The 27,623-nt window shown below is 44.0% G+C and overlaps 3 protein-coding genes across 8 annotated transcripts in view; all 3 read right to left on the bottom strand.

Annotated features, from left to right (window-relative positions):
- Positions 1 to 614: 614 nt before the first annotated feature.
- LOC115175357 (small nuclear ribonucleoprotein Sm D1) lies at positions 615 to 11,515 on the bottom strand. Of its 2 annotated transcripts, none has more exons than XM_029734575.1 (4): positions 11,430 to 11,515; positions 7,734 to 7,810; positions 7,235 to 7,426; positions 615 to 853 (listed from the first exon to the last, which is right to left on the bottom strand). In XM_029734575.1, exons 2-4 carry the CDS (start codon positions 7,801 to 7,803, stop codon positions 777 to 779), a joined length of 339 nt encoding a protein of 112 aa, XP_029590435.1. In that variant the 5' UTR covers positions 7,804 to 7,810; positions 11,430 to 11,515; the 3' UTR covers positions 615 to 776. The 2 variants fall into 2 exon arrangements, with proteins under 2 accessions (XP_029590435.1, XP_029590433.1); XM_029734573.1 differs by lacking the exon at positions 11,430 to 11,515 and adding an exon at positions 8,694 to 8,831.
- A 199-nt stretch (positions 11,516 to 11,714) lies between these two features.
- LOC115175356 (receptor-transporting protein 3) lies at positions 11,715 to 13,653 on the bottom strand. Of its 3 annotated transcripts, XM_029734571.1 has the most exons (4): positions 13,414 to 13,653; positions 13,232 to 13,296; positions 12,785 to 12,950; positions 11,715 to 12,452 (listed from the first exon to the last, which is right to left on the bottom strand). In XM_029734571.1, exons 2-4 carry the CDS (start codon positions 13,239 to 13,241, stop codon positions 12,074 to 12,076), a joined length of 555 nt encoding a protein of 184 aa, XP_029590431.1. In that variant the 5' UTR covers positions 13,242 to 13,296; positions 13,414 to 13,653; the 3' UTR covers positions 11,715 to 12,073. The 3 variants fall into 3 exon arrangements, with proteins under 3 accessions (XP_029590431.1, XP_029590432.1, XP_029590430.1); XM_029734572.1 differs by lacking the exon at positions 13,232 to 13,296; XM_029734570.1 differs by lacking the exon at positions 13,414 to 13,653 and having other exon boundaries at positions 13,232 to 13,403.
- Positions 13,654 to 18,454: 4,801 nt separating this feature from the next.
- The window catches only part of LOC115175355 (protein FAM83H), a 31,493-nt gene continuing 22,324 nt past the window's right edge, over positions 18,455 to 27,623 (bottom strand). For 2 of the 3 annotated variants that reach the window (XM_029734568.1, XM_029734567.1), the window contains 8 exons: positions 27,118 to 27,242; positions 26,626 to 27,039; positions 25,955 to 26,092; positions 23,446 to 23,706; positions 22,616 to 23,261; positions 21,390 to 22,473; positions 20,564 to 21,057; positions 18,455 to 19,017 (listed from right to left, as the gene is read on the bottom strand). In XM_029734568.1, coding sequence (XP_029590428.1) covers positions 18,997 to 19,017; positions 20,564 to 21,057; positions 21,390 to 22,473; positions 22,616 to 23,261; positions 23,446 to 23,706; positions 25,955 to 26,092; positions 26,626 to 27,039; positions 27,118 to 27,242 — 3,183 coding nt within the window. In that variant the 3' untranslated portion in view covers positions 18,455 to 18,996. The remainder of the gene's footprint in view (positions 19,018 to 20,563; positions 21,058 to 21,389; positions 22,474 to 22,615; positions 23,262 to 23,445; positions 23,707 to 25,954; positions 26,093 to 26,625; positions 27,040 to 27,117; positions 27,243 to 27,623) is intronic. The other variant, XM_029734569.1, reaches the window with a different exon arrangement.

Here is a 27,623-nt window from a genome sequence, read left to right as displayed (position 1 = left end):
GAAGCTTTTTGTGCATTTGGAACATTTCTGGGATCTTTTATTTCAGCTCACGAAACACATTACATGTTGTGTTTATATTTTAGTTCAGTACAAATCCCACTAACGCTGTATTATTTTTATATTCCCATAGTCATATCCTAATTCCCTTACTAACCTTCAAAAAAATTAAATACAAATAAACAGGGCAACGTTTCCACATACAGTTCATCTGCATGATAGAGACAATCATGTTATTGTATGTCATTCCAAAGACCTGCAGCCCGTGCTGAATTCAACCAAAAAGTGATCCATTGACATCTTACCATCCCGGACCAGTATTTATCAGTGGCACTACGGATGGGTTGCCAGTGGCGGTTATTTGGTAAACGTGTTATTGATGGAAAAAGGATAAACTAGCCTCATACACCATCCTGTCCCACCTTGCGAGATCAAGATGGTGGAACGAGGTTAGCACAAAGGATCAAATGTTACGTTTTCATGCAGCTGAAACATTATCATTCATTTACAAGATTAGATCCAGTCAGCCCACCCAAAAATGTTCCTCAGGAATAAAGCCTCAGACATGTTCAGATACAGTTCAACTAAAGAAAGGCAATAAAGCACAGACACTTAACTTGCTGTTCGTGTGAAACATCTTTAATGTACAAAATAAGAAAAAAATTAAAACATGGCTCGGGATTCACAAAAGTTTCCTGAGAAAAAAAAAAAAAAAGTGACAAAAAAAACGTTGCTGTACAAACAGTAGGACATGACTGACATCTGCGTCGTCATGGCGATCATCTCCTGGGCCCTCCCCTGCCTCGGCCCCTCCCCCTGCCACGCCCTCTTCCTCTGCCCCTGCCACGCCCAGCCACTGGAGAGAGATTGAAGAGAGAGGGAGAGAAAGAAAGGGCGAGGGAAGAAATGATTAGAGATGAGTTACGCATCACAAATGTCTAGACCCTCCCATTCCTTGGGTCTTGTTTGTCTTTGTTGGGAGATGTCGCTGACTGAACAGCATTTGCCTCATCAATACATTAGGCGGAATTGCCAGTTTTGATTTAAGTCTGATGAAGTAAATTTGAAGGCTCTCGGTCATGGCATCATCAGAAGGATGTAAGGCTGACTCCATTCAGTCGACAAGCTGTTGGTGAACAGAGATTCTATTCGTCAAGCAGTAACCTACACCACACCAGCCTGATTGGTTCCTGTCTGAGTGGACTAATCTATTACGGAGGCCGCGGGGAACTAAGACGTGCTGCTGAAATTGTATACGGTTATATTACATAACGGTGCAACACTAATAATAATTTAAAAAAACATTTTATAACAAATGTGCTTTCTCCTGCGTTGGATAGTGATTGCTGACCGCGGTTCTGAAACTGTGCGCTGTTGAATTGGCGCCTTTTCCTAGATCATTTTGCTATGTGCATAATAGCAAAGTTAACCAGCATATTGGTGTTGAGAACAATGCGGCGGAGGTAGCAGTGGAGTTAGGAGATGTAAAAACAGCCCTTGCCTTAAATGTCTAAGAAAATGGGGGAAATGTCATCTTAAATTAGGTTTATAATCAGTAGCTACCTGTAATTAGGTCTATAATCAATAGCCTACCTGTAATTAGGTCTATAATCAATAGCCTAATTGTTAAACGTGCCTGGATTTATAAATCATCAATATATACAGTGCCTTCAGAAAGTATTCAGACCACTTGACTTTTTCCACATTTTGTTACGTTACAGCCTTATTCTAAAACAGATTAAAATAAAACATCCTCAGCAATCTAAACAAAACCCCATAATGACAAAGCGGAAACAGGGCAGATTTTTTTTGCAAGTTAATAAAAATAAAACAGAAATACCTCATTTATATAAGTATTCAGACCCTTTGCTATGAGAATCAAAATTGAGCTCAGGTGCATCCTGTTTCCATTGATCATCCTTGAGATGTTTCTACAACTTGGAGTCCACCTGTGGTAAATTCAATTGATTGGACATGATTTGGAAAGGCACACACCTGTCTATATAAGGTCCCACAGTTGGCAGTGCATGTCAGAGTAAAAACCAAGCCATGAGGTCGAAACAATTGTCCGTAGAGCTCTGAAAAAAGGATTGTGTCGAGGAACAGATCTGGGGAAGGGTACCCAAACATTTCTACAGCATTGAAGGTCCCCAGGAACAGTGGCCTCCATCATTGTTAAATAGAAGAATTACCAAGACTCTTCCTAGAGTTGGCTGCCCAGACAAAACGTAGAAATCGGGGGAGAAGGGCCTTGGTCAGGGAGGTGACCAAGAACCCAATGGTCACTGACAGAGCTGTTAAGTTCCTCTGTGGAGATGGGAGAACCTTCCAGAAGGACAACCACCTTTGCAGCACTCCACCAATCAGGCCTTTATGGTAGAGTGGCCAGATGGAAGACACTCCTTAGTAAAAGTCACATGACAGCCTGCTTGGAGTTTGCCAGAAGGCACCTAAAGGACTCCCAGACCATGAGAAACAAGATTCTTTGGTCTGATGAAACCAAGACTGAACTCTTTGGCCTGAATGCCAAGTGTCACATCTGGAGGAAACCAGTTACCATCCCTACAGTGAAGCATAGTGGTGGCAGCATCATGCTGTGGGGATGTTTTTCAGCGACAGGGACTGGGAGACTAGTCAGGATCGAGGTGATGAACAGATTAAAGTACAGGGAGATCCTTTATGAAGCCCTGAGCGCTCTGGAGCAGGTTCTCAGACTGGGGCAAAGGTTCACCTTCCAACAGGACAACGACCCTAAGCACACAACCAAGACAGCACCAGAGTGGCTTTGAGACAAGTCTCTGAATGTCCTTGAGTGGCCCAGCCAAAGCCCAGACTTGAACCCCATCGAAAATCTCTGGAGAAACCTGAAAATAGCTGTGCAGTGATGCTCCCCATCCAACCTGACAGAGCTTGAGATGATCTGCAGAGAAGAATGGGAGAAACTCCCCAAATACTGGTGTGCCAAGCTTGTAGTGTCATACCCAAGAAGACTTGAGGCTGTAATCGCTGCCAAAGGTGATTCAACAAAGTAAAAAGGTCTGAATACTTATGTAAATGTAATATTCTATTAAAAAGCATCAGACAAGCTTAGTGCATATAGTTGATTTGATTAAAAAATCTAAACTTATCGTCTAAAAGAACAGACGACTCTTGGTCGATCAAGATATTGTGTGTGTCTAGGACAGTCCTATACAGATTCTATTTCAACTCACCTAACCCAGAACTGCTGTGGCTTGATAGAACCTCTAACCAGTGTGGGTATGAAATGGTTCACAGCCTCCAACTTTGAGTATGGCTGCTGTGGAAGACTTAATGTCTCAATACCCAGAAGCCCTTCAGGAGGAAGGTTGGCTACCTTACGTCACCCCAATTACTCAACCTAGTCATGATGACCTGCCTTCGATCCTATCCCCACCATCTTCAAAACAGTTTCTTCATTACATATCTGAAGTGCAAGCTATTGTTAATCGCTCCCTGTTCACAGGCACTTTGCACTGAACTGCTATGGTGAAACGCCTTCTGAAGAAAAGTAATCGAGATTCTTCGGCCAATCGCCAACCTTCTATGCTTAAGCAAAATTCGGGAGAAATTGGTATTCAAATAGCAAAATTATTTTTTAGGTGACGACTATTTAAAAAATTATAAAATCTTGTTCCCGTGCCTACCACAGCACAAAGACAGCCTTGGTTAAAGCAGTAAATTATCTTGGAGCCAACACAGATGCCAAACAGCTCTGGCAAACTCTTGGATTTAAGTGCTGCATTTGACACTGTTGACCATGATGACCTTCTGGACAGACTGGAGAGGTGGGTTGGCCTCTCCAGTCCAGTTCTAAATTGGTTTAGGACCTATTTAACCTCTCTGGGATAGGGGGCAGTATTTTCACGTCCGGATGAAAAGCATGCCCAAAGTAAACTGCCTGATACTCAGGCCCAGAAGCTAGGATATGCATATAATTAGTAGATTTGGATAGAAAATACTGAAGTTTCGAAAACTGTTAGAATAATATCTGAGTATAACAGAACTGATTTGGCAGGCGAAACCCCGAGCACAATCCACCCAGGGGGAAAACAAATTGAATTTGGCGCACTACAATTTCACTGGATGTTGTCAAATCAATCCTGCTAACGGGATTCGAGCGGGATTCGAGCTTAAGGGATCCATAAGAGGTTAACAGGTAGTGTTTTTGGTCACCATTGGTGAACATAACTCAAGAGAAAATCCTTATCACATGAGACGCTCCACAAGGCTTGATTTTGAGTCCGGCACTTAAGTTTAAATACACAGTGCCAGTCAAAAGTTTGTACACCTACTCATTCAAGGGTTTTGCTTCATTTTTGTATTCCTTCATTGTAGAATAATAGTGAAGACATCAAAACTATGAAATAACACATATGGAATCATGTAGTAACCAAAAAAAATTGTTAAATCAAAATATTTTATATTTCAGATTCTTCAAAGTAGCCACCCTTTGCCGCGATGACAGCTTTGCACTCATAGCATTCTCTCAACCAGCTTCACGAGATAGTCACCTGGAATGCATTTCAAGTAACAGGTGTGCCTTCTTAAAAGTTAATTTGTGGAATTTCTTTCCTCAATGCATTTGAGCCAATCAGTTGTGTTGTGACATGGTAGGGTTGGTATACAGAAGATGGTCTTTTACCAAATAGGGCTAAGTCCATATTATGGCAAGAACAGCTCAAATAAGCAAAGAGAAATGACAATCCATCATTACTTTAAGACATGAAGGTCAGTCAATACGGAAAATGTCAAGAACTTTAAACGTTTCTTCAAGTGCAGTCGCAAAAACCATCAAGCTCTATGATGAAACTGGCTCTCATGAGGACCGCCACAGGAAAGGAAGACACAGTTACCTCTGCTGCAGAGGATTAGTTCATTAGAGTTACCAGCCTCAGAAACTGCAGCGCAAATAAGTCCTTCAAAGAGTTCAAGAAAGAGACATATCAACATCAACTGTTCAGGGAACTGCGTGAAATCATGCCTTCATGGCCAACTTGCTGCAAAGAAACCACTCCTAAAGGACACCAATAATAAGAAGAGACTTGCTTAGGTCAAGAAACACGAGCAATGGACATTAGACCGGTGGAAGTCTGTCCTTTGATCTGGAGTCCAAATTGGAGATTTTTGGTTCCAACCACCGTGTCCATGTGAGACGCAGAGTAGGTGAACGGATGATCTCCGCATGTGTGGTTCCCACCGTGAAGCATGGAGGTAGTGGTGGGATGGTGCTTCACTGGTGTCACTGATTTATTCAGAATTCAAGGCACACTTAACCAGCATGGCTACTACAGCATTGTGCAGCGATACGCCATCCCATCTGGTTTGCGCTTAGTGGGACTATCATTTGTTTTCCACAGGACAATGACCGAGTACACCTCCAGGCTGTGTAAGCACTAATTGACCAAGGAGAGTGATGGAGTGCTGCATCAGATGACCTGGCCTCCACAATCACCCAACCTCAACCCAATTGAGACGGTTTGGGATGAGTTGGACCACAGAGGGAAGCAAAAGCAGCCAACACATGCTCAGCATATGTGGGAACTCCTTCAAGACTGTTGGAAAATCATTCCAGGTTAAGCTGGTTGAGAGAATGCCAAGAGTGTGCAAAGCTGTCATCACGGCAAAGGCTACTTTGAAGAATCTAAAATATATTTTGATTCGTTTGACACTTTTTTGGTCACTAGATGATTCCATGTGTTATTTCATAGTTGATGTCTTCACTACTATTTTACAATGTAGAAAATAGTACAAATAAAGAAAAACCCTTGAATGAGTAGGTGTGTCCAAACATTTGACTGACTGACACATACACATTTCCCCGTGGCAGCACTATCAGAAAGCACAGCATTGATCTTCCCTGCTACACAGACGATACACACCTTTACATTTCTGTATCAGAGGATTTTAGCGCCACGGATAAATTTAAATTGTATTAGCGATTTAAATACTTTGGATGGCTCACAACTTCCTCCAGCTAAATCAAGACGAGTTACTTATTGTTGGAGCCAAAGCACAGAATCTGTGTGCACATTTTAATTCACAGGCAATAAAGATAAAACACCAGGTAAAAAACCTATGCGTTATTTTAGACTGAACTCAATTTCTAATCAAATTAGGAATGTGAACAAAAAAGCTTTTTATCACTTGAGGAACATTGCCATGGTGTGGCCGTTTCACTCTCAGGCTGATACAGAGAACTCATCCATACAAGCAGGCTTGACTGCTGTAATGCTCTCCTAGTCTTGTCTACCCAAGTCATTGGTCAACTGTAAAACATACAGAATGCTGCAGCACGGGTACTGACCAAGACCAGGCTGAGTGTATACATTACACTGGTTTTAAGGTATCTGCACTAACTGCCTGTGAGTTTTAGAATTCATTTTAAGACTTTTCTATTGTTTTTTAAATCAATCCACAATTGTGCACCACAATACATTTCAGACATGATTTTAAGTTATGTACCCAGTAGGTCTCTCAGGTCCTCTGGCCTTGTAACTATCCCAAAGTCTTGGACCAAGAGGTATGGAGAGGCAGCCTTTAGTAATTATGTAATTAAATATTTGTAGCTTTGCTTTTTCTTAGGGTGCTTTTTAGTCATTCGGTTTTTCATTCTTTAGTTTTTTTTCCCTTTCTTGTTTGTGGTGTAGTAAATGTTTCAGCTTATATTTAAATTAGTTTTCCCCCGTTACATTCCATGTCTGAAATTTGCTGTATAAATAAAGTTTGATTTGAACGAGTTACAACGTCTCAACTAGTAGTTTAACAGACGTGGCCTTTGATCTTGGCCCTGAACCGCTGTAGTGAGTAGAGTTTCAGTTACAGCCAAACGACCAAACACCTGACTGAATTCACCAGAAAGTCTTTGCCTAGCCAACTCTGCTGTGCTGGTTCTGGGCTGGCACAAAAGCCTTCACAGTCTATACCAGGGGAACTAAACTCTGATCCTACGAGGTCCGAAACCTGCTGGGTCTCTCTTCTAACTGACAATTCATTGCACACCTGGCGTCCCAGGTCTAACTCAGTCCCTGATTAGAACAATGAAAAAAATGCTGTGGAACTGGCTTTCGAGAACCAGGAATCAACTGAGATGGAATCAAAAAAGTATTCCTCGATTTCCCTCTGATCGCCAGAGTGAGGCAAGGACAGGAACCTTCGATATTCCCCTGATATGTTGACCAGCCTCACACCCCTCCTGCCAGTCTCCTTGTGTACTCACCAGCCTCTCTCTTCTTGGACTTGACCTTGGGTTCAATGTCGACCAGCAAGGTGTCCAGTGGCAGACTGTCCGGCAGGATGAAGTATCTGATGTTGTTGCCACGGATACTGAGGCTCTCCAGCTGGGTGGGCTCGCGGTTCTTCAGAGTCATCTTCACCGCCTTCAGGTGAGTGTTCATACTCACATCCACACCTGAGGCACACAGTTAATGACAATTGTTAATGTTACGGTAATGCACTCTCATTCACATCTACCCTACTCATAGGTGTCTGACAAAAAGCAGCAACATAAAACACCAACTTTAATCTAACCGTGTAGTTTCCTAATAAAAACATCACTTGGGACAACAGGCTACAATAGTAAACATTGTTTTGACTGAGCAGCTACAAGCACCCTAAACTTGACTTTTGTCCTTGTTTACATTGGATGCATCTCAATAGACCTAAGTGGAGGTGTAGTAGCCATTGTTCAGCCAGACATTAGGGGACCTGGTTCATACCCGTGATAGTTCCATGGACCTGGGTTCCATTCTTCAACTCAATGGTCACAGTCTCATGGCTGAGTTTCATCAAAAAACTACAGGAGGGGGGAAAAAACAGCTTGGTTATGAGTAGAGGTAATGCTACAAGAAATGCTGTTTCATCAAGTTGTGAATATCTCTTACTAACTTAACGAGCCATTGTTATTACAGAAACGGGTTTAAAAACAGGTTTTTATTAAGGGTCTCGTATTTTTCGCCTGTAGTCCATTCTAGACCACTCAGTAGGGTACCAAGTTCTCCCACTTCTACAAGCGGAAAATGGAAGGCCCTGGATAAAAACGTGTTTAAAACGCTTATTTGATCGCTAAGGACACATTCAACCCGACGAATCGTAAGTATTTTGGTGAAACCGAGTAGTTTAGGTTGGGTTGATCAAGTACGGCAGGCTACGGAAGCCGTCTAAACAATGTTGGCTCGTTGCAGGACGAAGCAAGAGGAAGGTAGCTACTTAGTTTGCTGTGTGCAATGTCCAAAACAAACGAGAAAGATAACCACCAACCAGAACACTAGACAAGAGCACAACATTGTTTTGAACTATTGTTGGTGGGAAACCACCCAGGCCCCTGCCTGCACTGTGGTTTACTAGTTTACTGTTAGCAAGCTAAAGTTAATAGCACGTTAGCAAATAACAATGGCGTATAGAAATCCGCCAGGTAGTTCAACTGCAGTTGTACGATTGCGTTGCATATTATTATCGCGGTTGAAAGCACGTTCATTATATAACAAAATAATAAACTTAGCTAGTCGCTTTTGCATCTCTCATGCAATCACATCAACTAACGTTAAAACTACTTCCCGTCTCAGAATCCAGCGAACAAACCGCTCTCCAAATCTAAATCAATCCAGCTACTCAACCCCATATTTTTCACCTTGCATTGAAGCATAAAACTAAAGATTATATATTTTTTATATGCTTACCGTACGAGTTTCATTTTGGTGATGGATTGCAGACAAATCCTCCACCAAAGACAAAAAAAAATTACAGCGTACAAGTGGGATCACAGGCCGCTGTTGTATGAAATACGTTTTCGTCGCAGGATCACTGACGTCATAAAAACGCGACCGAACCAGGAAATGCAAAAAGAAAAGATGGGTGAACATTGACTTCTGGTGGTTGATTAGAAATGCCTGACAGTAAAGATTGAGTCTTAAAGTATGAACAATTGTTGGCGCACCTTAATCAATGTTGTTTGTTTAATGAGGTTGTCCAACTCTCATGTTAAAAAACATTTATACTGTAACAATCATCAATGAAATAAAAGTACATTGAAAGAAATGTAGTTTATTTTTTTTTACTTTACTTTTATTTTATTGAGAGTAAACTTATGTCTGATGCTTTGATTCGTTGGCCACACATTGAACGTCGCTGTCTTTCATATGGACTGGGAATGTATCAGGTATCGTCTATGAAAGTGCAAATAACACTAAAGTTTATGGTTGCCAGGGTTACAACCTATAACGCAGCCACTGGCCTCGAAACTTTAAATAAAGTAACAAGAAAATACAAAACAATGAAAAAAATTGAATAGAAACCTTATCGTGAACAAAATTGCGATAAACAAACAATTATCTTAACAATGGTGTCGTACAAAAATATAAAGATTCCAAATCCATAATCCAGCGGTCCAGTTTATGGTTTGTGTGATCTGTGCGCTTCACGTTACACCCTACTATAAACTACTGCACTACTAAAGTAACATAAGCATTTTAACATCTGCTGAACTGTGTACATGACCAAAAAAATGTGATTTACTTCAGATGGTTACATTTTACATTTGAGTCATTTAGAGACGCTCTTATCCAGAGCAACTTACAGAAGCAATTAGGTTTAAATGCATTGCTCATGGGCACCAACATATTTTTCACATAGGATTCAAACCAGCGACCTTTCGGTTACTGGCCCAACGCTCTTAACTACTAGGCTGGTTGCACACTAAACTTTAGAAAAGTGCCCTATACACACAACAGTGAAAGTAAACCATGATTGCCTTTTCTGATTGATTTCTAAATCCAATCACTACTTTTATTAAAGTAGAACAACATGCTTATTAGAATTAAATACATTATTTCAGAATTTATATTATAATCTTGTATGCAGCAGATTTAGCCTTTTAGATCATAATGAATCCGATTAAAGAGACAGGGGGGACCTGATCCTAGACCAGCATTGTGAAGCAATGAAAGGTGAAAAACACCCAAACAATAATACAAATATTCTTTGCACATTGCTTGGAAAAAAGGGTTCGTCAATAAAAATGATTGAAAATAAAGGCACACTGATCAACTCAGCCATGGACTTTGTTTCTAAAGATTAGCCATGTCAGTATTGATCTGGATAATTAAAGGTTGAATACAAACTAAAACAACTCGCCCTGGTCTTAGGCTGAGGCATACCACATACCGCATACCACATACCGCATACCGCATACCACAGTCAATCCATCAGTAGCGGAATGGATATCAAAGATAAAATCACTAAAATCACTCATACATGATTGTATTTAAATGCAGTGCCTTCTTCGGTGTTGAGGTTTAAGGATCAGACTCATCATAAGGGTTAGTTAGCTAAAAACACAAAGACACTGTCTGACTCTGTATATGGTTGTGTCCAGGCAACACACCATGCAGCGGACTAAACTCCACTCCCCCATGTAGCGGACTAAACTCCACTCCCCCATGTAGCGGACCAAACTCCACTCCCCCATGTAGCGGACTAAACCCCACTCCCCCATGTAGCGGACTAAACTCCACTCCCCCAAGTAGCGGACTAAACTCCCCTCCCCCATGTAGCGGACTAAACTCCACTCCCCCATGCAGCGGACTAAACTCCACTCCCCCATGTAGCGGACTAAACTCCACTCCCCCATGTAGCGGACTAAACTCCACTCCCCCATGTAGCGGACTAAACTCCACTCCCCCATGTAGCGGACTAAACTCCACTCCCCCATGTAGCGGACTAAACTCCACTCCCCCATGTAGCGGACTAAACTCCACTCCCCCATGCAGCGGACTAAACTCCACTCCCCCATGCAGCGGACTAAACTCCACTCCCCCATGTAGCCTAGCCTGGCTAACTGTTTTATTGCTTGGTCTCTGGCTCTTTAATCAGGCTAGCATGGACAGACTCTATCCCTTGTTAGCTAGTGACTAACTAAGAATTATAATCATAGCCAAAGCCATGTATTTCTGTCTATAATGCGTTGGTCATCGCTAGCTGGCTACATGGCTAGTTACCCACCGCCGTTCTGCTACTGAACTGGCTGACGTGAATATCTGTATGTGATGCCACATTATGCTGGTTCAAGCTGATGCCAGCGCTGTGTTTATTTTGGGGGGATTTTTGTTGTTGTTGTTGTATGGTTTAAATGGTAAGAGCTAGGTAGCTAGATACATAGAGAGTACATCGTTGTTGGCCTCTCAATTTACTGTTGTTAAATCATTAAAACTACCTACCTACAACTGTCTAAAACAGCTAACGTTAGCTAACAAGCTAGCTAATGATACAGCATCTAGCTGATAGAATCTAACGTTACTTAGCTAGCTATCAATCTACTACTAACACCACCATCAATTCACTGGGTCACCAGTCGTACATCCAAACATTCACACTGGCAGAATATCGTTATTTCATTATTTTCCTTGTCGACTACATACCATTCCTCCTTCCTTTCTCTCCAACCTCAGTTATTCTGAGTGATGATTCGAGATGCTGCTGTTTCTGTTGTTACTGCCAGGAAGAGGCATCATGCGCATGCGCAGCACAAGCTGTCTCTGGCCACTTCCACCTGATTGGTCAGTAAATGTCTTTGTCTCTGTGTACTCTGTCTCTGTGTACTCTGTCTCTGTGTACTCTGTCTCACAGATGGTTTAGAAAGGTTGGTAAACCTGCCTCAGATTTGGCCAAACCATTGACGTAAAAAACACTCGAAACACATGAAAGTCTTCCCATTCTGTATGTTTATTACACATAATACATGTTTACTACACAACTCCAAAGTACAAGTAAGTTATAGATAAAATATTAGGTCATTGCTATTGGCCAACGATAGTACATTGTATTAAGCTACATAAAGCTACATTAAGCTACATAAAGATTGTATGGAGTCCAAAGGCACATTATAGATAGTGCTGTTCTTAATATTTTTACAACGAATTCTAGACAACATTAGGATATACGTTCCCCCCACTGTCTCTCTGTCACACACGCACACACACACACACACACACACACACACACACACACACACACACACACACACACACACACACACACACACACACACTTTCTCTCTTTTTCTCTACTCTTGACAGCAGATGCCCAGTCTGCAGGCTTCACACAGGGCTTTCTCATGGGGCCTCGTCGACACCTTCTCTGACCCATCCTCTTCTTCCTCATCCTCCTCCTCTTCCTCCTCATCCTCCTCATCCTCTTCCTCCTCCTCATCATCCTCGTCATAGCAGTTCTTCTTAATTTTTCCAAACAATCCAAGCAGTGCCTCCTCCACCTCGTTCTGGGAGAAACCTGGGAGTTCAAACTCTTCCCGGCAGCGTTTGCATGCCTGGCCGTACGGCCGCATCAGCACGGTCCCCCTGGCTGTCGTATCCCGCAGACGGTACCGGAACACTAGCACCACCCGCGCCGACCGCCACGTCTTAGAGCACTCACCACACTGGAACCTGATGGAGAGAGGTAGAGGGGGACAGAGAGGGGGAGAGGTGGAGGGGGAGAGGTGGAGAGAGAATCAGGGACAGAGAGGGGAAGAGGTGGAGGGGGAGAGGTGGAGGGGGAGAGAGAGACGGGGACAGAGAGGGGGAGAGGTGGAGGGGAAGAGAGAGAGGAAGAGAAGTAGAGTGGGAGAGAGAGGGGGGGAGAGAGGGGGAGAGAGAGAGAGAGCATTTGAATGAAAGCATGTCTATCCGTTAATTTTAGAACTGAGTCGGGAAACCACAGGCATACACAACACATAACAAGCATAAAGACAATGATAGTAAGAGAAAGAGATACCTACCGCCCATAGGCACAGTGGCTGTACACCCTCCATCCTCTCCTCCTCTCCTCCTTGGTGAGTGTTTCTGTCAGGCCATAGTTGAAGTGGAAGGCCCACTGGTCACTGCTGTCCAACTCCTCATCCAACATCTCCTCAAAACACTCTGACCACAGGGTGGGCGTCCAGTCTGGGTTACACACACACACACACACACACACACACACAGACAAACATGCATGTGCACGTACGCAAACAACACACACACACATTTAGACAGGACCGGACTGGTTCGGGTAATGCAGCAAGGGCTTAGCTATTAAATAACTTTCCTGATTAATGCATATAAATAGGCCTAGCCCTAATTCCTTTATATAAATAAACAAACAAGCTAGATCACAGATCATATGTCCCCCCCAAAAACGGCATAATAGGATAAAAGAAAGTAACTTAAAAGTATTCATTGCCTACCTGTGCTCATGATCGTCAATGTCGGAGAACAAATGAAGAAAGAAATGCCGTTGAAGAACAAATTGCTGTTGAAGAACAAATGATCTATTTGTGTGGTTATGATATTGCTCGGTATGAGCTGAATATTTTATATGGTCCTGGTGGTATTCCCCTGACGTTGGGATTTGGAAAACGAAACTCACCGTGTGTTTTCTCTTCCCCACAGCTCAGTCCGTACGTAGTATGCAGTCTGTCACTGTGCCCTATTGAAGACCAGCCCTTCAGCACAGATTGCCCATTATATTTACCAGGGGCCTCATGTATCAATATTGCGTAGAAACTATTCTAAAATATGACATAAAAAAAAGTGTAATTTATCAAACAATCCTACGAGCGTCATATGTACACCGATAGGAGATAACCATTAATAAATACAAATTGTTCTCAGCCTCAGTGCTTGTGCACGACCTAGGCTATTTGCATTTCGAAACGCCTCTATTTATCCATATATTGTGAACATCATCCCTTTAAAGCCTGTGGGGAATATCTAGATTTTTTATTTAATTTACATTTATATATATTTTTTTAGCTTTTGTTCTTATTTATTTATAGATTTTTATTATTATATATTTTTCCAGTACACGACAGATTTCCATAACGCTACTCTTGGTGGCAGTAACATGCTGACCACACCCTCTGCGTTGCCAGGCGCTAAAATTGAAGTTGCTTCTATTTGTGGCGCAGAACGCGCTGCAAGTCCTGCCTCTCCCATCTCCTCATTGGTTTATAGAAGCAGATACCCACATACCATCTCCTCATTGGTTTATAGAAGCAGATACCCACATGCCATCTCCTCATTGGTTTATAGAAGCAGATACCCACATGCCATCTCCTCATTGGTTTATAGAAGCAGATACCCACATGCCATCTCCTCATTGGTTTATAGAAGCAGATACCCACATGCCATCTCCTCATTGGTTTATAGAAGCAGATACCCACATGCCATCTCCTCATTGGTTTATAGAAGCAGATACCCACATGCCATCTCCTCATTGGTTTATAGAAGCAGATACCCACATACCATCTCCTCATTGGTTTATAGAAGCAGATACCCACATACCATCTCCTCATTGGTTTATAGAAGCAGATACCCACATGCCATCTCCTCATTGGTTTATAGAAGCAGATACCCACATGCCATCTCCTCATTGGTTTATAGAAGCAGATACCCACATACCATCTCCTCATTGGTTTATACCCACGTGGCTTATTGAAAGATGAACTGAGGTCAGTAGTCATAATGGTAATACTATATAAAGTCCAAAGAAGAAAAAGCCTGGAAGGAGGAGAGATGACTAGAAGCGACTCGGCTGACCGGTTTATGTCTGGATTAATTGTCGGAGTAGAGGACCTTGTGCATTTCAGGTAAAATAATAACTCAATGTTTATATCCTAGGACAAATTAGCTAGCAACAGCAGGCTAGCTAGCTAAATTGCCATAAATGTTTAATGCTTTTCGACCTGTCCCCAAATTAATATAATTGGTTCAGAGTTTGTTTTGATATTTCACCCTGCGTGTCGTGATCGCGTTTGGTGTGGGGGGGACAAAATCAATTTGCTCAGGATGGCGCACACGCACGCGACCGGTTTGGGTACGGTGTAAGAAAGCCATCTTCATCTGCGCCCATTCAACATAGCCTACATTTACATTTTTATTACTTAAAAACAAAATAATTTTGGGGGGGTTCTCATATGCTTACAAATAGAAAAAGAGTTCCGGGCTGGGGGGTTCCGAAGAAAGCAAACTCTATTTTAGCGTCCTTGATTCCATCTGAAATACACAGCTAAATTAATGAATACTTTAACGACTTTATCTCCCAGATTGGTAACTTTTGTTGTGGTATTGAGTAGAAAGACATGACTTTACAATTAAAATGACTGAAAAAGTATGAATTCAGTGTTGTTAGTTGTTTTGGATATGATCTAGTCCTATATGATAACCTTTTGGTACCATTAAACCTGTCTTCTCTTCTTATTAAAGTCATATTTACAGTTTTACTGCAAGATATGAAATGCCACAATGTTTGTTTTTCAAAATATTTATTTTATTTTCTCTCCTGCTGTGGAGAGCCAATGTGTCGTTTTGTAATTTGGGTGAACTATCCCTTTAAAAGTTTGGCCTGTCAATCAATCACTGTAAGTGGGATTGTCAGGGGAGGGGGCATGATGTTTGTCTGGTGACATCTGTCTGGTGAAGTCCACAAAGCAAATATTGCATATAAAAACAGTTAAATGACCTGCAGTATGATCAAGCAAGTTCATGTTTTTGAGAGTTTTACTAAACAAATACTAATTCAGACCCACAGAGTTACCTCAAGTCAGCAAAAAGACAACAAGAGCACTGCCTCCGTTATTCCAGCACCATTTCAATTTAAACATTTAAACATCATCAAATAAATAAACTAGGCTATATGAACTTAGTTTAATACACTGAAAACAAACTTAAAGATACCAAAAACAATTCAGTCCAATTAATGTTGCTAAATATCATGTGGCTGTCCATCTATCTTAATTCTCGACCTTTCTCCCAAAGAGTGCTACTCGTACACTTCTCCCCATGCATTTAAAGCACCGGTTTTTCACCATATATATAAACCCATGCAACCTGTAGCTCTCCCTCCACCCTATTGGAGGGATCCTGGTGTATGATGTATGCCTCACAGGTGTAGTTCCCAGCATCCTCCTTGGTGACATTGTTGATGATCAGTGTGGCCCTTCCATTTGTTAGATTGTAACGTGTTTCCATGTTGGAGGTCGCCCCTGTCCCAGCGGGCCAGCTGCAAAACCCCCCCTGTACACTTCCTTGTCTAACCTCTAACCCCTGCTGTACACTTCCTTGTCTAACCTCTAACCCCTGCTGTACACTTCCTTGTCTAACCTCTAACCCCTGCTGTACACTTCCTTGTCTAACCTCTAACCCCTGCTGTACACTTCCTTGTCTAACCTCTAACCCCTGCTGTACACTTCCTTGTCTAACCTCTAACCCCTGCTGTACACTTCCTTGTCTAACCTCTAACCCCTGCTGTACACTTCCTTGTCTAACCTCTAACCCCTGCTGTACACTTCCTTGTCTAACCTCTAACCCCTGCTGTACACTTCCTTGTCTAACCTCTAACCCCTGCTGTACACTTCCTTGTCTAACCTCTGACCCCTGCTGTACACTTCCTTGTCTAACCTCTAACCCCTGCTGTACACTTCCTTGTCTAACCTCTAACCCCTGCTGTACACTTCCTTGTCTAACCTCTAACCCCTGCTGTACACTTCCTTGTCTAACCTCTAACCCCTGATGTACACTTCCTTGTCTAACCTCTAACCCCTGCTGTACTATCTAGACCAGACTGGGAGGAGTTAGTTGAGTTTGGAGGGGATTAAACATGAAATAAAACACAGACACACATGTTTGGTATTATTATCCTTGTGGGGACCTAAAATTGATTTCCATTCAAAATCCTATTTTCCTTAACCCTAACCCTAAACTAAACTCTAAACTAACCCCTAACCCCTAAATCTAAACTAAACCCTAACTCCTAACCCTAAACTAAACCCTAACTCCTAAACCCTAACTTTAATTGTAATCATAACCCCTAAGCCTAAAATAGCCTTTGTCCTCGTGTGGCCCTGGGAAATGTCCCCACGAGGGAGATTTTTCCTTGTTGGGATTTCACGTATCCCATGAGGATAGTAACACAAGCACATACACACACACAGTAGATGGCAGTGTTGTACAGTAGCTGGTTGTGTAGTTTATGGTGTCACTGTTTTATTAAGTTCAGGCCCAGAGTTTTACCCCATAATACACTATGCCACTCTGCGCACATGCACCCACCCACCCACCCACCCACACACCCACACCCACCCACACACACACACACACCCACACAAGTCAGTGTCAGCTTTGGCCACATGACTTTATTACAATAGATTTTTTGTTAAAACATGACATCATAAACCACAATAGAATTGTAAAAGAAAACCTTATTTCTCTGCTGTGTTCTGTCCCTTTAATTCTGATATACTGACTGTCTCATTACAGTTATTAATCATAATGTAGATGACACAACCAATGCCTGGTGATAGGCTATCATCCATCACTTGTTACAGTATTAACAACAAGCCTGTTTTATCTACCACAATATTTACACTAAGAGCCCTTATCATGAATTCATTATTCAGAACTATATTATTCCCTCACTAAGTGTTTTTACAGAGTGTGTTCATGTACTTGGAAATGGTATTTACACGTCTTTGGTGTAGTGGACAGACAGAGACAGACAGACAGAGACTTAAGGCGTGGCAGGTTGTATGCTCTTATATAAGATACAGCTCTGTTCCAACATTTTAGAGTTCCTTCCTTCCTTCCTTCCTTCTTTACCATCCTTCCTCAAAGTGATGTCTGACCTGACTACACTGGATAGGTGAAGATTTTGTGGTGGAAATATCACTCAGACCCAATCCAACTCTCCAAGGTCAGACCCAGTCCAACTCTCCAAGGTCAGACCCAATCCAACTCTCCAAGGTCAGACCCAGTCCAACTCTCCAAGGTCAGACCCAATCCAACTCTCCAAGGTCAGACCCAGTCCAACTCTCCAAGGTCAGACCCAATCCAACTCTCCAAGGTCAGACCCAATCCAACTCTCCAAGGTCAGACCCAATCCAACTCTCCAAGGTCAGTCCAGGAAGTAAAGGAACTGAAGGATGCATGTTTTCAAGGTACCTGTATTCACACAGGGCTGAAACAAAGCAGTCTCAATGTCATCTAAAGTACTGCTGATTAATTAATAAAATACTTTTTGTAAAGACCTCTCTCTCTCTTTCTTACTGACTCTGTCGGTCTGTCTTGTTCCATCTCCTTCAATCTGTATTTTCCCTCTCTCCCTCTCTCTCCTTCTCCATATCTCTCTCCTTCTCTATCTCTCTCCCTCTCTCTCCTTCTCCATCTCTCTCTCCTTCTCTATCTCTCTCTCCCTCGCTCTCCTTCTCGCTCTCCTTCTCCATCTCTCCCTCTCTCTCTCTCTCTCCTCTCTCTCCTTCTCCATCTCTCTCTCCTTCTCCATCTCTCTCTTCCTCTCCATCTCTCTCTCTCCTTCTCCATCTCTCCCTCTCCCCCCTTCTCCCTCTCTCTCCTCTCTCTCCTTCTCCCTCTCTCCTCTCTCTCCCTCTCTCCTTCTCTCTCTCCCTCTCTCCTTCTCCATCTCTCTCTCCTGTCTTTACTTCAGACTGGTTAATAATAGTTTGGTGAGTGACGTGGCGCTGTGTAAACCCACACACACACACACACACACACTGGGAATTTGCAGTTCTGTACATGCATGGTTTATGGCTGGGCATGTTTTTAGTTGCTTCCTTGCAGTAAAACATGAACACACTCTCTCTCTCAATCCAGGTGTTTGATGAAGGGTTGCAGTGAATTAGTGAAGAGTTGTCCCATAGAGTCCATATAAGGCAAAATAACCAACCAGAGAAGACCAGCTTTGGCACACATATGGGTACAGTTTCAACTCCTGTTTTTTAAAGGTTTTGAACCGTGTCTGACTGTATCCAGGAAGACTGCAGTCTGATGACACAGCTATCTGCTGTTGTTGTGTTTTGTGTTCTCCCTCTCTCTCTTTCGGGGACTCTGATGATGCGTTTGCCACATATGTTGGTGAACTGGGAATGGTGTGTGTGTTTGTGAGCCCTCCATACACACTAAGCTTCCAGTCAATAGCTTCCTCGGCCATCTTTAGTTATCCCAGGTTATTCCCCATCTGCAGAACAACAGGAACAACAGTGAGTGGAATACAATTTGACACTCTCTTTCATCCTCCCCCTTTCCCTTCCTCACCCACCTCTCTCATCCTCCCCCTTTCCCTTCCTCACCCCCCTCTCTCATCCTCCCCCTTTCCCTTCCCCACCCCATCCACCCCTCTCTCTCATCCTCCCCCTTTCCCTTCCTCATCCCACTCCACCCCTCTCTTTCATCCTCCCCCTTTCCCTTCCTCACCCCCCTCTCTCATCCTCCCCCTTTCCCTTCCTCACCCACCTCTCTCATCCTCCCCCTTTCCCTTCCTCACCCCCCTCTCTCATCCTCCCCCTTTCCCTTCCCCACCCCATCCACCCCTCTCTCTCATCCTCCCCCTTTCCCTTCCTCACCCCCCTCTCTCATCCTCCCCCTTTCCCTTCCTCACCCCCCTCTCTCATCCTCCCCCTTTCCCTTCCTCACCCCCCTCTCTCATCCTCCCCCTTTCCCTTCCTCACCCCCCTCTCTCATCCTCCCCCTTTCCCTTCCTCACCCCCCTCTCTCATCCTCCCCCTTTCCCTTCCTCACCCCCCTCTCTCATCCTCCCCCTTTCCCTTCCTCACCCCTCTCTCTCTCATCCTCCCCCTTTCCCTTCCTCACCCCACTCCACCCCTCTCTCTCACCCCCCCTTTCCCTTCCTCATCCCCCATCCACCCCTCTCTCTCACCCCCCCTTTCCCTTCCTCACCCCACTCCACCCCCCTCTCTCTCTCATCCTCCCCCTTTCCCTTCCTCACCCCACTCCACCCCCCTCTCTCATCCTCCCCCTTTCCCTTCCTCACCCCACCCCACTCCACCCCCCTCTCTCATCCTCCCCCTTTCCCTTCCTCACCCCCCTCTCTCATCCTCCCCCTTTCCCTTCCTCACCCCACCCCACTCCACCCCTCTCTCTCATCCTCCCCCTTTCCCTTCCTCACCCCACTCCACCCCCCTCTCTCATCCTCCCCCTCCCCCTTTCCCTTCCTCACCCCACCCCACTCCACCCCCCTCTCTCATCCTCCCCCTTTCCCTTCCTCACCCCCCTCTCTCATCCTCCCCCTTTCCCTTCCTCACCCCACCCCACTCCACCCCTCTCTCTCATCCTCCCCCTTTCCCTTCCTCACCCCACTCCACCCCCCTCTCTCATCCTCCCCCTCCCCCTTTCCCTTCCTCACCCCACCCCACTCCACCCCCCTCTCTCATCCTCTCCCTTTCCCTTCCTCACCCCACTCTCTCATCCTCCCCTTTCCCTTCCTCACCCCACTCCACCCCCCTCTCTCTCTCATCCTCCCCTTTCCCTTCCTCACCCCACTCCACCCCCCTCTCTCTCTCATCCTCCCCCTTTCCCTTCCTCACCCCACCCCACTCTCTCATCCTCCCCCTTCTGCAAATCCTTATCAAACTATCTGTAAAAAAAAAATGTTGTGTAACATCTTTCAATAGCAACATCAACTCCTCAACTCAACTCAACTCCTTACACCTCTCTACACTCCCTATAGCCTCCCTCCAGACCTCCTGTCTACTACAGTAGAGTACCTCAAAACGGCTGTAGACCTTCTTCTCCTTCCTCATGCTCTCCATCCTCTTCAGCAGGCTGTCTCTCTCCTGAGGGTTGCCCTGGGGCCTAAGGAAGCGGTTCCTCCCAAGCGACGGATTGCTCGCCAACCCTCCTTTCTCTCCTGCCATGTCTACCCCCTTCTCCCCTCCGGCCTCCTCTCCTCCTCCTCTCTCCAGACGGTTTTTCTGGCTGTTGGCAGAAATCTGTTCCAGGATGACCTTGGTGTCATCTCTCAGGTTGCTACTGAACAGAACCGAGCCGCTGGAGGTCTGGTATCGAGACGGACCTGTCATTTTGTGATTGTCTGAGGAAGTTACGCAGTCTGTGGCTTTAGCGTCGGCAGCAGAAGAGGAGCCTAGGCGTGCCCCAGACTCCTCGGAGCTCTCCACCACAGTTCTCATCGTCTTGTTGTCTCCGCTGGAAGCCGATGTCGCAACGCCGGCGCTCTTCTTGTCCTTGGTTCCCAGGAAGCCTTTGTATTAAAGAATGAATGAATGAACGAATGAACTAATTAATAAATTCAAATCTTAATTGCTCTGAAGGGAATTTGTTTTATAAATCATGAGCACAGCAATTAAAAAATAAAAGATACCAGCAAACATGGACGTAACAATCTGTGACAGACAGACAGACAGTACAGACAGACAGTACAGACAGACAGACAGACAGTACAGACAGACAGACAGTACAGACAGTCCAGGCAGACAGTACAGACAGACAGTACAGACAGTACAGACAGACAGTACAGACAGACAGACAAACAGTACAGACAGACAGTACAGACAGACAGACAGTACAGCATACCTTTGAGTTTCTGGGTCTGCTTCTTCAGGAAGTCCAGGGGCTTGGTGTCGACCTTGCCCTCCCCTCCCAGGGTGTTGAGGGATGTGCTGGAGCCCAGGTTTTTTCCCTCCTTGGACTCAGCGTGAGACATACTGGACAAGCTTTGGGAGCGAGATTTCTTCAGCTCGCTCTTCTCCGCGTCCGTGGCGTCTGTTGTTAGCGTTTCCTCATCACAGGAGACGCGGCGAGGGTTGGAGCTCTTGAACAGCTTCAGAGAAGGGAAAGGCTTCAGAATCTTACTGGGCTCCTTGTCTTTCCTCTGTGACCCTGAGCTGCTGTCTTTCCTCTGTGACTCCGAGCTGCTGTCTTTCCTCTGTGACTCTGAGCTGCTGTCTTTCCTCTGTGACTCCGAGCTGCTGTCTTTCCTCTGTGACTCCGAGCTGCTGTCTTTCCTCTGTGACTCTGAGCTGCTGTCGTTCCTCTGGACTGTGGTAGTAGAAGGCTCAAAGGTTTTGAATCTTGAGGTGATGGACAGTTTGCGTGTTCGCTCTAATGTGGCTGGGACTTGTGGTTTCATCGGGGCAGGCTCTGGAGCAGTCACAGAGAACGAGGGGACTTTGGGGGCTGAGGTGGTGGTGGGGGAAGAGGTGGGTGTGGGAGAAGTGGTGGTGGACGAAGTGGTGGTGGACAAAGGGGTGGTGGTGGAAGTGGTCGTGGAAGAAGTGGTGGTGGAGGAGGAGGTGGTGGAAGAAGTAGTGTTTGAGAGGTCTGGTGTCTTCTGAAGTGGTCCTTTCATCGCGGCCTCTTTGGATGCGTTTCTCTTAGCAGCCAGCTCCTTGAAGTACTGCAGTCTATTGGCAGGGTCATTCATGTTCAACGGCTGGGGGGGATCTGTAGATGCTGGGGTGACTTTGGGGGGCATAGCCTCCTCTTTCAACCCAACTTCTTTCTCTTCGTCTTCCTTCTTCTTCTCTCTCTCGTTCTCCTCTGCCTTCTTCCGCCACTCGAAGGGTTCCCGGGACTTGGAAAATCTCTTCTCCAGGATCTGTTGGACGATGGAGGTGGTGCGAAGCATGTCGGATTCCTCATCCTCCTCATTGGCCACCTGCATCAAATCAAATTAAGCTTTATTTGTATGGCACATACATTTTATGCAAGGTAGCGATACAATGAGCAAAAAATAAACAAAAAATACAAATCCAAATGAAATAAAACCAATCAGAGAAGATTTGAAAGATAATAAAGACCTTCATGCCCAGGCCTCCCAGGTGTGTCTCTGTCTTGGAGGAGGAGAAGATGAGGGAAGAGCGCAGCCGGGAGCTCCTCTGGAGCATCGGGTTGATCCGTGTCCGGAACGACTCGTGTTTGGAGAGCACAACCTCTCCCGAAGCTTCCCTCGACGATGGCATCTCCACATCCACCCCAACCTCCCTCCCACCCACCTCCCTCTCTCGGTCTTTCTCTCTCGCTCTCTCCCGCTCTATGGTCCTGCTGTCGGCCCCGTCCTTTCTCGTGCTCTCGGGCATGAAGGGCTTGCCGTACCGTGGCGGTCGGATATCCGGTCTAGGCTTGGAGGGGACATTCGGAGGCTCTCTCGCTTCAAAGCGGGATACAGACCCCTCACTGGCGTATGGTTTCCCCTCAGACTCTGGGTCTTGGAAAGCATCAGGGCCCAAAGGTTGTGGCAGCCCCTCCTCTCCTGTGTCTTCGCAGGTGCTGAGGTAGGAGTTGATCCTCCAGCTGCGGAGGCCCTGTTTGACTTTGGGGTCCTGGTCTGCCTCTGCTGGGACGGGGAACAGCTGCTTCTCTGGGGGGTTGGGATGGGTGGGGGACGACTGGCAGACGTAGGGCTGGCCCACCGTCGGCCTCTTGTGGTCGCTGCCACCTCCGTACCTGGAGAGGTGAGAGGGGGTTACTTTAGTTTAGCCACATTTCTACTGATATGGTTGAGACAACATTTTCACCTAAACTTTGTGTGTGTGTCACTAAACGCTTCATCAAATAACTGTAGTGGGAGCAACAGTGAAAAGACATTAGTTCTCATTCTTCAGTCCAGTGGACCCTCCATACCACGTACCTCCCCCCTGCCGGTGGGGGTCCCGGGTTGTGTTTCAGGTCCTGAGAGGAGAGGTAGTCTCTGCCGTAGTCCTCTGGACCAGGAGGTTCCTCATGGGGGTAACCTGAGTCAGAGTACTGGTCCAGCGCTGGTCTGTTCCTCAGCCTGTCGTAGCGTCCATGGCCTGACCCATGTCCTCCTAGCCCTGAGCCTAGCCCCAGCCCCGGCATTAACCCAGGCCCCTCACCGCCCTGGTAGTAGTGGCTGGACTGGCTCTGCTCCCTGGAATACAGAAATAGTCATAAATCATCATTGTCATCATGAGTAGCAGCAGAACCATCATCATCATCATTATCATAACCCAACATGCTTTACATATGACAGATTATTTTATTAAAGATTATAACATGCTTTACATATGACAGATTATAACTAGGGCCAGAGTTTTGCCTGATTTGATCACAATATTTATTCAAGCTGACAAAGACATTTACATTTAAGTCATTTAGCAGACGCTCTTATCCAGAGCGACTTAAGACAACATAAACAAACTAACAAACTAGTGAACTAACTAAAGAACTAACTACCAAACTACCAAACTAACTAATGAACTAAAGAACTAACTACCAAACTACCAAACTAACTAATGAACTAAAGAACTAACTACCAAACTACCAAACTAACTAATGAACTAAAGAACTAACTACCAAACTACCAAACTAACTAATGAACTAAAGAACTAACTACCAAACTAACAAACTACCAAACTAACTAATGAACTAACTATCAAACTACCAAACTAACAAACTACCAAACTAACTAATGAACTAAGGAACTAACTATCAAACTACCAAACTAACTAATGAACTAATGAACTAACTACCAAACTACCAAACTAACTAATGAACTAAGGAACTAACTACCAAACTACCAAACTAAGGAACTAACTACCAAACTACCAAACTAACTAATGAACTAAGGAACTAACTACCAAACTACCAAACTAACTAATGAACTAAGGAACTAACTACCAAACTACCAAACTAACTAATGAACTAAGGAACTAACTACCAAACTACCAAACTAACTAATGAACTAAGGAACTAACTACCAAACTAACTAATGAACTAAGGAACTAACTACCAAACTACCAAACTAACTAATGAACTAAGGAACTAACTACCAAACTACCAAACTAACTAATGAACTAACTACCAAACTACCAAACTACCAAACTAACTAATGAACTAAGGAACTAACTACCAAACTACCAAACTAACTAATGAACTAACTACCAAACTACCAAACTAACTAATGAACTAAGGAACTAACTACCAAACTACCAAACTACCAAACTAACTAATGAACTAAGGAACTAACTACCAAACTACCAAACTAACTAATGAACTAAGGAACTAACTACCAAACTACCAAACTACCAAACAAACTAATGAACTAAGGAACTAACTACCAAACTACCAAACTAACTAATGAACTAAGGAACTAACTACCAAACTACCAAACTAACTAATGAACTAACTACCAAACTAACTAATGAACTAAGGAACTAACTACCAAACTACCAAACTAACTAATGAACTAACTACCAAACTACCAAACTAACTAATGAACTAAGGAACTAACTACCAAACTACCAAACTACCAAACTAACTAATGAACTAAGGAACTAACTACCAAACTACCAAACTAACTAATGAACTAAGGAACTAACTACCAAACTACCAAACTACCAAACAAACTAATGAACTAAGGAACTAACTACCAAACTACCAAACTAACTAATGAACTAAGGAACTAACTACCAAACTACCAAACTAACTAATGAACTAACTACCAAACTAACTAATGAACTAAGGAACTAACTACCAAACTAACTAATGAACTAAGGAACTAACTACCAAACTACCAAACTAACTAATGAACTAAGGAACTAACTACCAAACTACCAAACTACCAAACAAACTAATGAACTAAGGAACTAACTACCAAACTACCAAACTAACTAATGAACTAAGGAACTAACTACCAAACTACCAAACTAACTAATGAACTAAGGAACTAACTACCAAACTACCAAACTAACTAATGAACTAACTACCAAACTAACTAATGAACTAAGGAACTAACTACCAAACTAACTAATGAACTAACTACCAAACTAACTAATGAACTAAGGAACTAACTACCAAACTACCAAACTAACTAATGAACTAACTACCAAACTAACTAATGAACTAAGGAACTAACTACCAAACTAACTAATGAACTAAGGAACTAACTACCAAACTACCAAACTAACTAATGAACTAAGGAACTAACTTCCAAACTAAGTATGGAACTAAGGAACTAACTACCAAACTACCAAACTAACTAATGAACTAAGGAACTAACTACCAAACTAACTAATGAACTAAGGAACTAACTACCAAACTACCAAACTAACTAATGAACTAAGGAACTAACTACCAAACTACCAAACTAACTAATGAACTAAGGAACTAACTAGTACCTGTGGTAGTGCTGCTCTGTCTCCTCCTGGTTGTTGATGACTCTGTGCTTCATGTACTGTCTGGAAGAGGAGTAGGTCTCCTGGGTTCCCTCTGCGTTGCTTTGACCCTTATAGTCACTGGCACTTATCTCCATCTGCCTGGGACCACCGGAAACACAGACAAACACTTTTTAATATGGGAACAGTAGAAACATACACTTTAAAATACTAAGTGACAGTCGCTAGTGAAAGTCTACACACCCCTTGCACAGTTTTTAACATTTTACCTCTTTAAAATAACATTTTACATGGGATTCAATTAAATCTTCCCAAGTATGAACTCTGAGGTGTGAAGACATAAGCAATCAAGAAATCTGAGGTTTTTAATATTCAATTACAAACATTTTCTATAATTTTCATTCACTTTGAAAATGTAGAGTAGGTTTTGGTGATCTGTAGAAAAATATAACATTAAATCCATTTTTAGATTTAATTTTAAGGTATCAAAATGTGAAGATGGTGCAAGTAGACGTGATTGACTTTGGCATCCTATTCCATTCACAGTGAAATATAGGGAATAGGGAATAGCACGCCATTGCAGAGGCAACTTTCATTGTGATAGTGAGTTCTACATAAAATCTAGTTCTACATGAATCTAGTTTTAAATAATACATCTATGTGCACCGTCCCACCTGGAGACCATGGAGCGGCCCTGCTCCAGGAAGGACTGCTGCATCCTGAACTGCTGCGACGCTGCAAACGTCCCAAGATTCAGTCCTCCTCCGGATTCTATGGCATGTCGGAACAGGTCATCCCTACGGAATGCAGAACGCTCAGTTTCCCCTCCTCCGAAGGGGTAGCCCGTAAGTTCCGGGGTGTGTCGTTGGAAACCCCGAGGGTGTCGAAGGGGCCCCTTCATGCCGAACTGGTTGCCGTAGTAACTGCTGCTGCTGCTGTCAGAGGAGACGGGCACTAGGGCGTGGTCTACGGTGAGAGGCTGTGATTGGGCGAACAGGATGCGGAACTCCTCGTCAAAGGTGGTGACTAGTTCTCCCAGGAAGAGATGAGCGATGCAGCGATGCAGCTTCTCGTAGGACCACATGAAACTAGAGGAAACAGGAAATGACACGTTAGCTTCTACACTAAAGAGGTATCTGATATCTGTTCTATATTTCTATGCTCACCTGTAGTTTCCGCTGAGCACGGCCCTGCAGTCAGCCAATAGGAAGCGGTCTTTCACCTGTCCTTTAAACGACTTCCCTGTCCGACAGAAATACGTCACTCCCGCCACAGTCCGCACACGCATCATCTGTAAAACACACACACACACACACGAGCACACGCACAAAAGTTATTCCGAGTCACAAGGGCTTAATATCTTTACTAAATGGTGTTATTCTGTAGTGGGTTCTAAGCGTAATCCAACCAGTTTAGCCGCTCTGTTGACATTTATGTAACCAGGCTCAGGTCTTGTCTGACTCAGTCACACGTCATGTCATAGCCCAGTAGGTAAATACATTACATTACAGCTATGAGGCAGTGGCCTGCTGCCAGTCAACACCAAAACACTGCTATACCGTCTTTAAGACTGTAGGGCAGGGTTTGTCAAACCATTATAACTACTGACATTCCTGCACACCCAGAATGTCTTCAGGAACATAGGTTTCTCTGGGGAAACGTGAGTCACCCT

This window comes from Salmo trutta, chromosome 36 (genome assembly GCF_901001165.1).
Source record: "Salmo trutta chromosome 36, fSalTru1.1, whole genome shotgun sequence".
Classification (NCBI taxonomy): Eukaryota; Metazoa; Chordata; class Actinopteri; order Salmoniformes; family Salmonidae; genus Salmo; species Salmo trutta.
Note: the sequence above shows the minus strand (reverse complement) of the source record. Positions and strands in the feature narration are given on the sequence as shown.

Excerpts from the sequence above, each read along its gene's own strand:
- LOC115175357 (XM_029734573.1), bottom strand. Across the intron at positions 7,427-7,733 it reads GGTCCATGGAACTATCACGG|GTGTGGATGTGAGTATGAAC; the intron begins GTATGAACCAGG and ends TGTGTGCCTCAG. Across the intron at positions 854-7,234 it reads GTCCAAGAAGAGAGAGGCTG|TGGCTGGGCGTGGCAGGGGC; the intron begins GTGAGTACACAA and ends ATCTCTCTCCAG.
- LOC115175356 (XM_029734571.1), bottom strand. Across the intron at positions 12,453-12,784 it reads AGCCACTGTGCCTATGGGCG|GTTCCAGTGTGGTGAGTGCT; the intron begins GTAGGTATCTCT and ends TCTCTCCATCAG.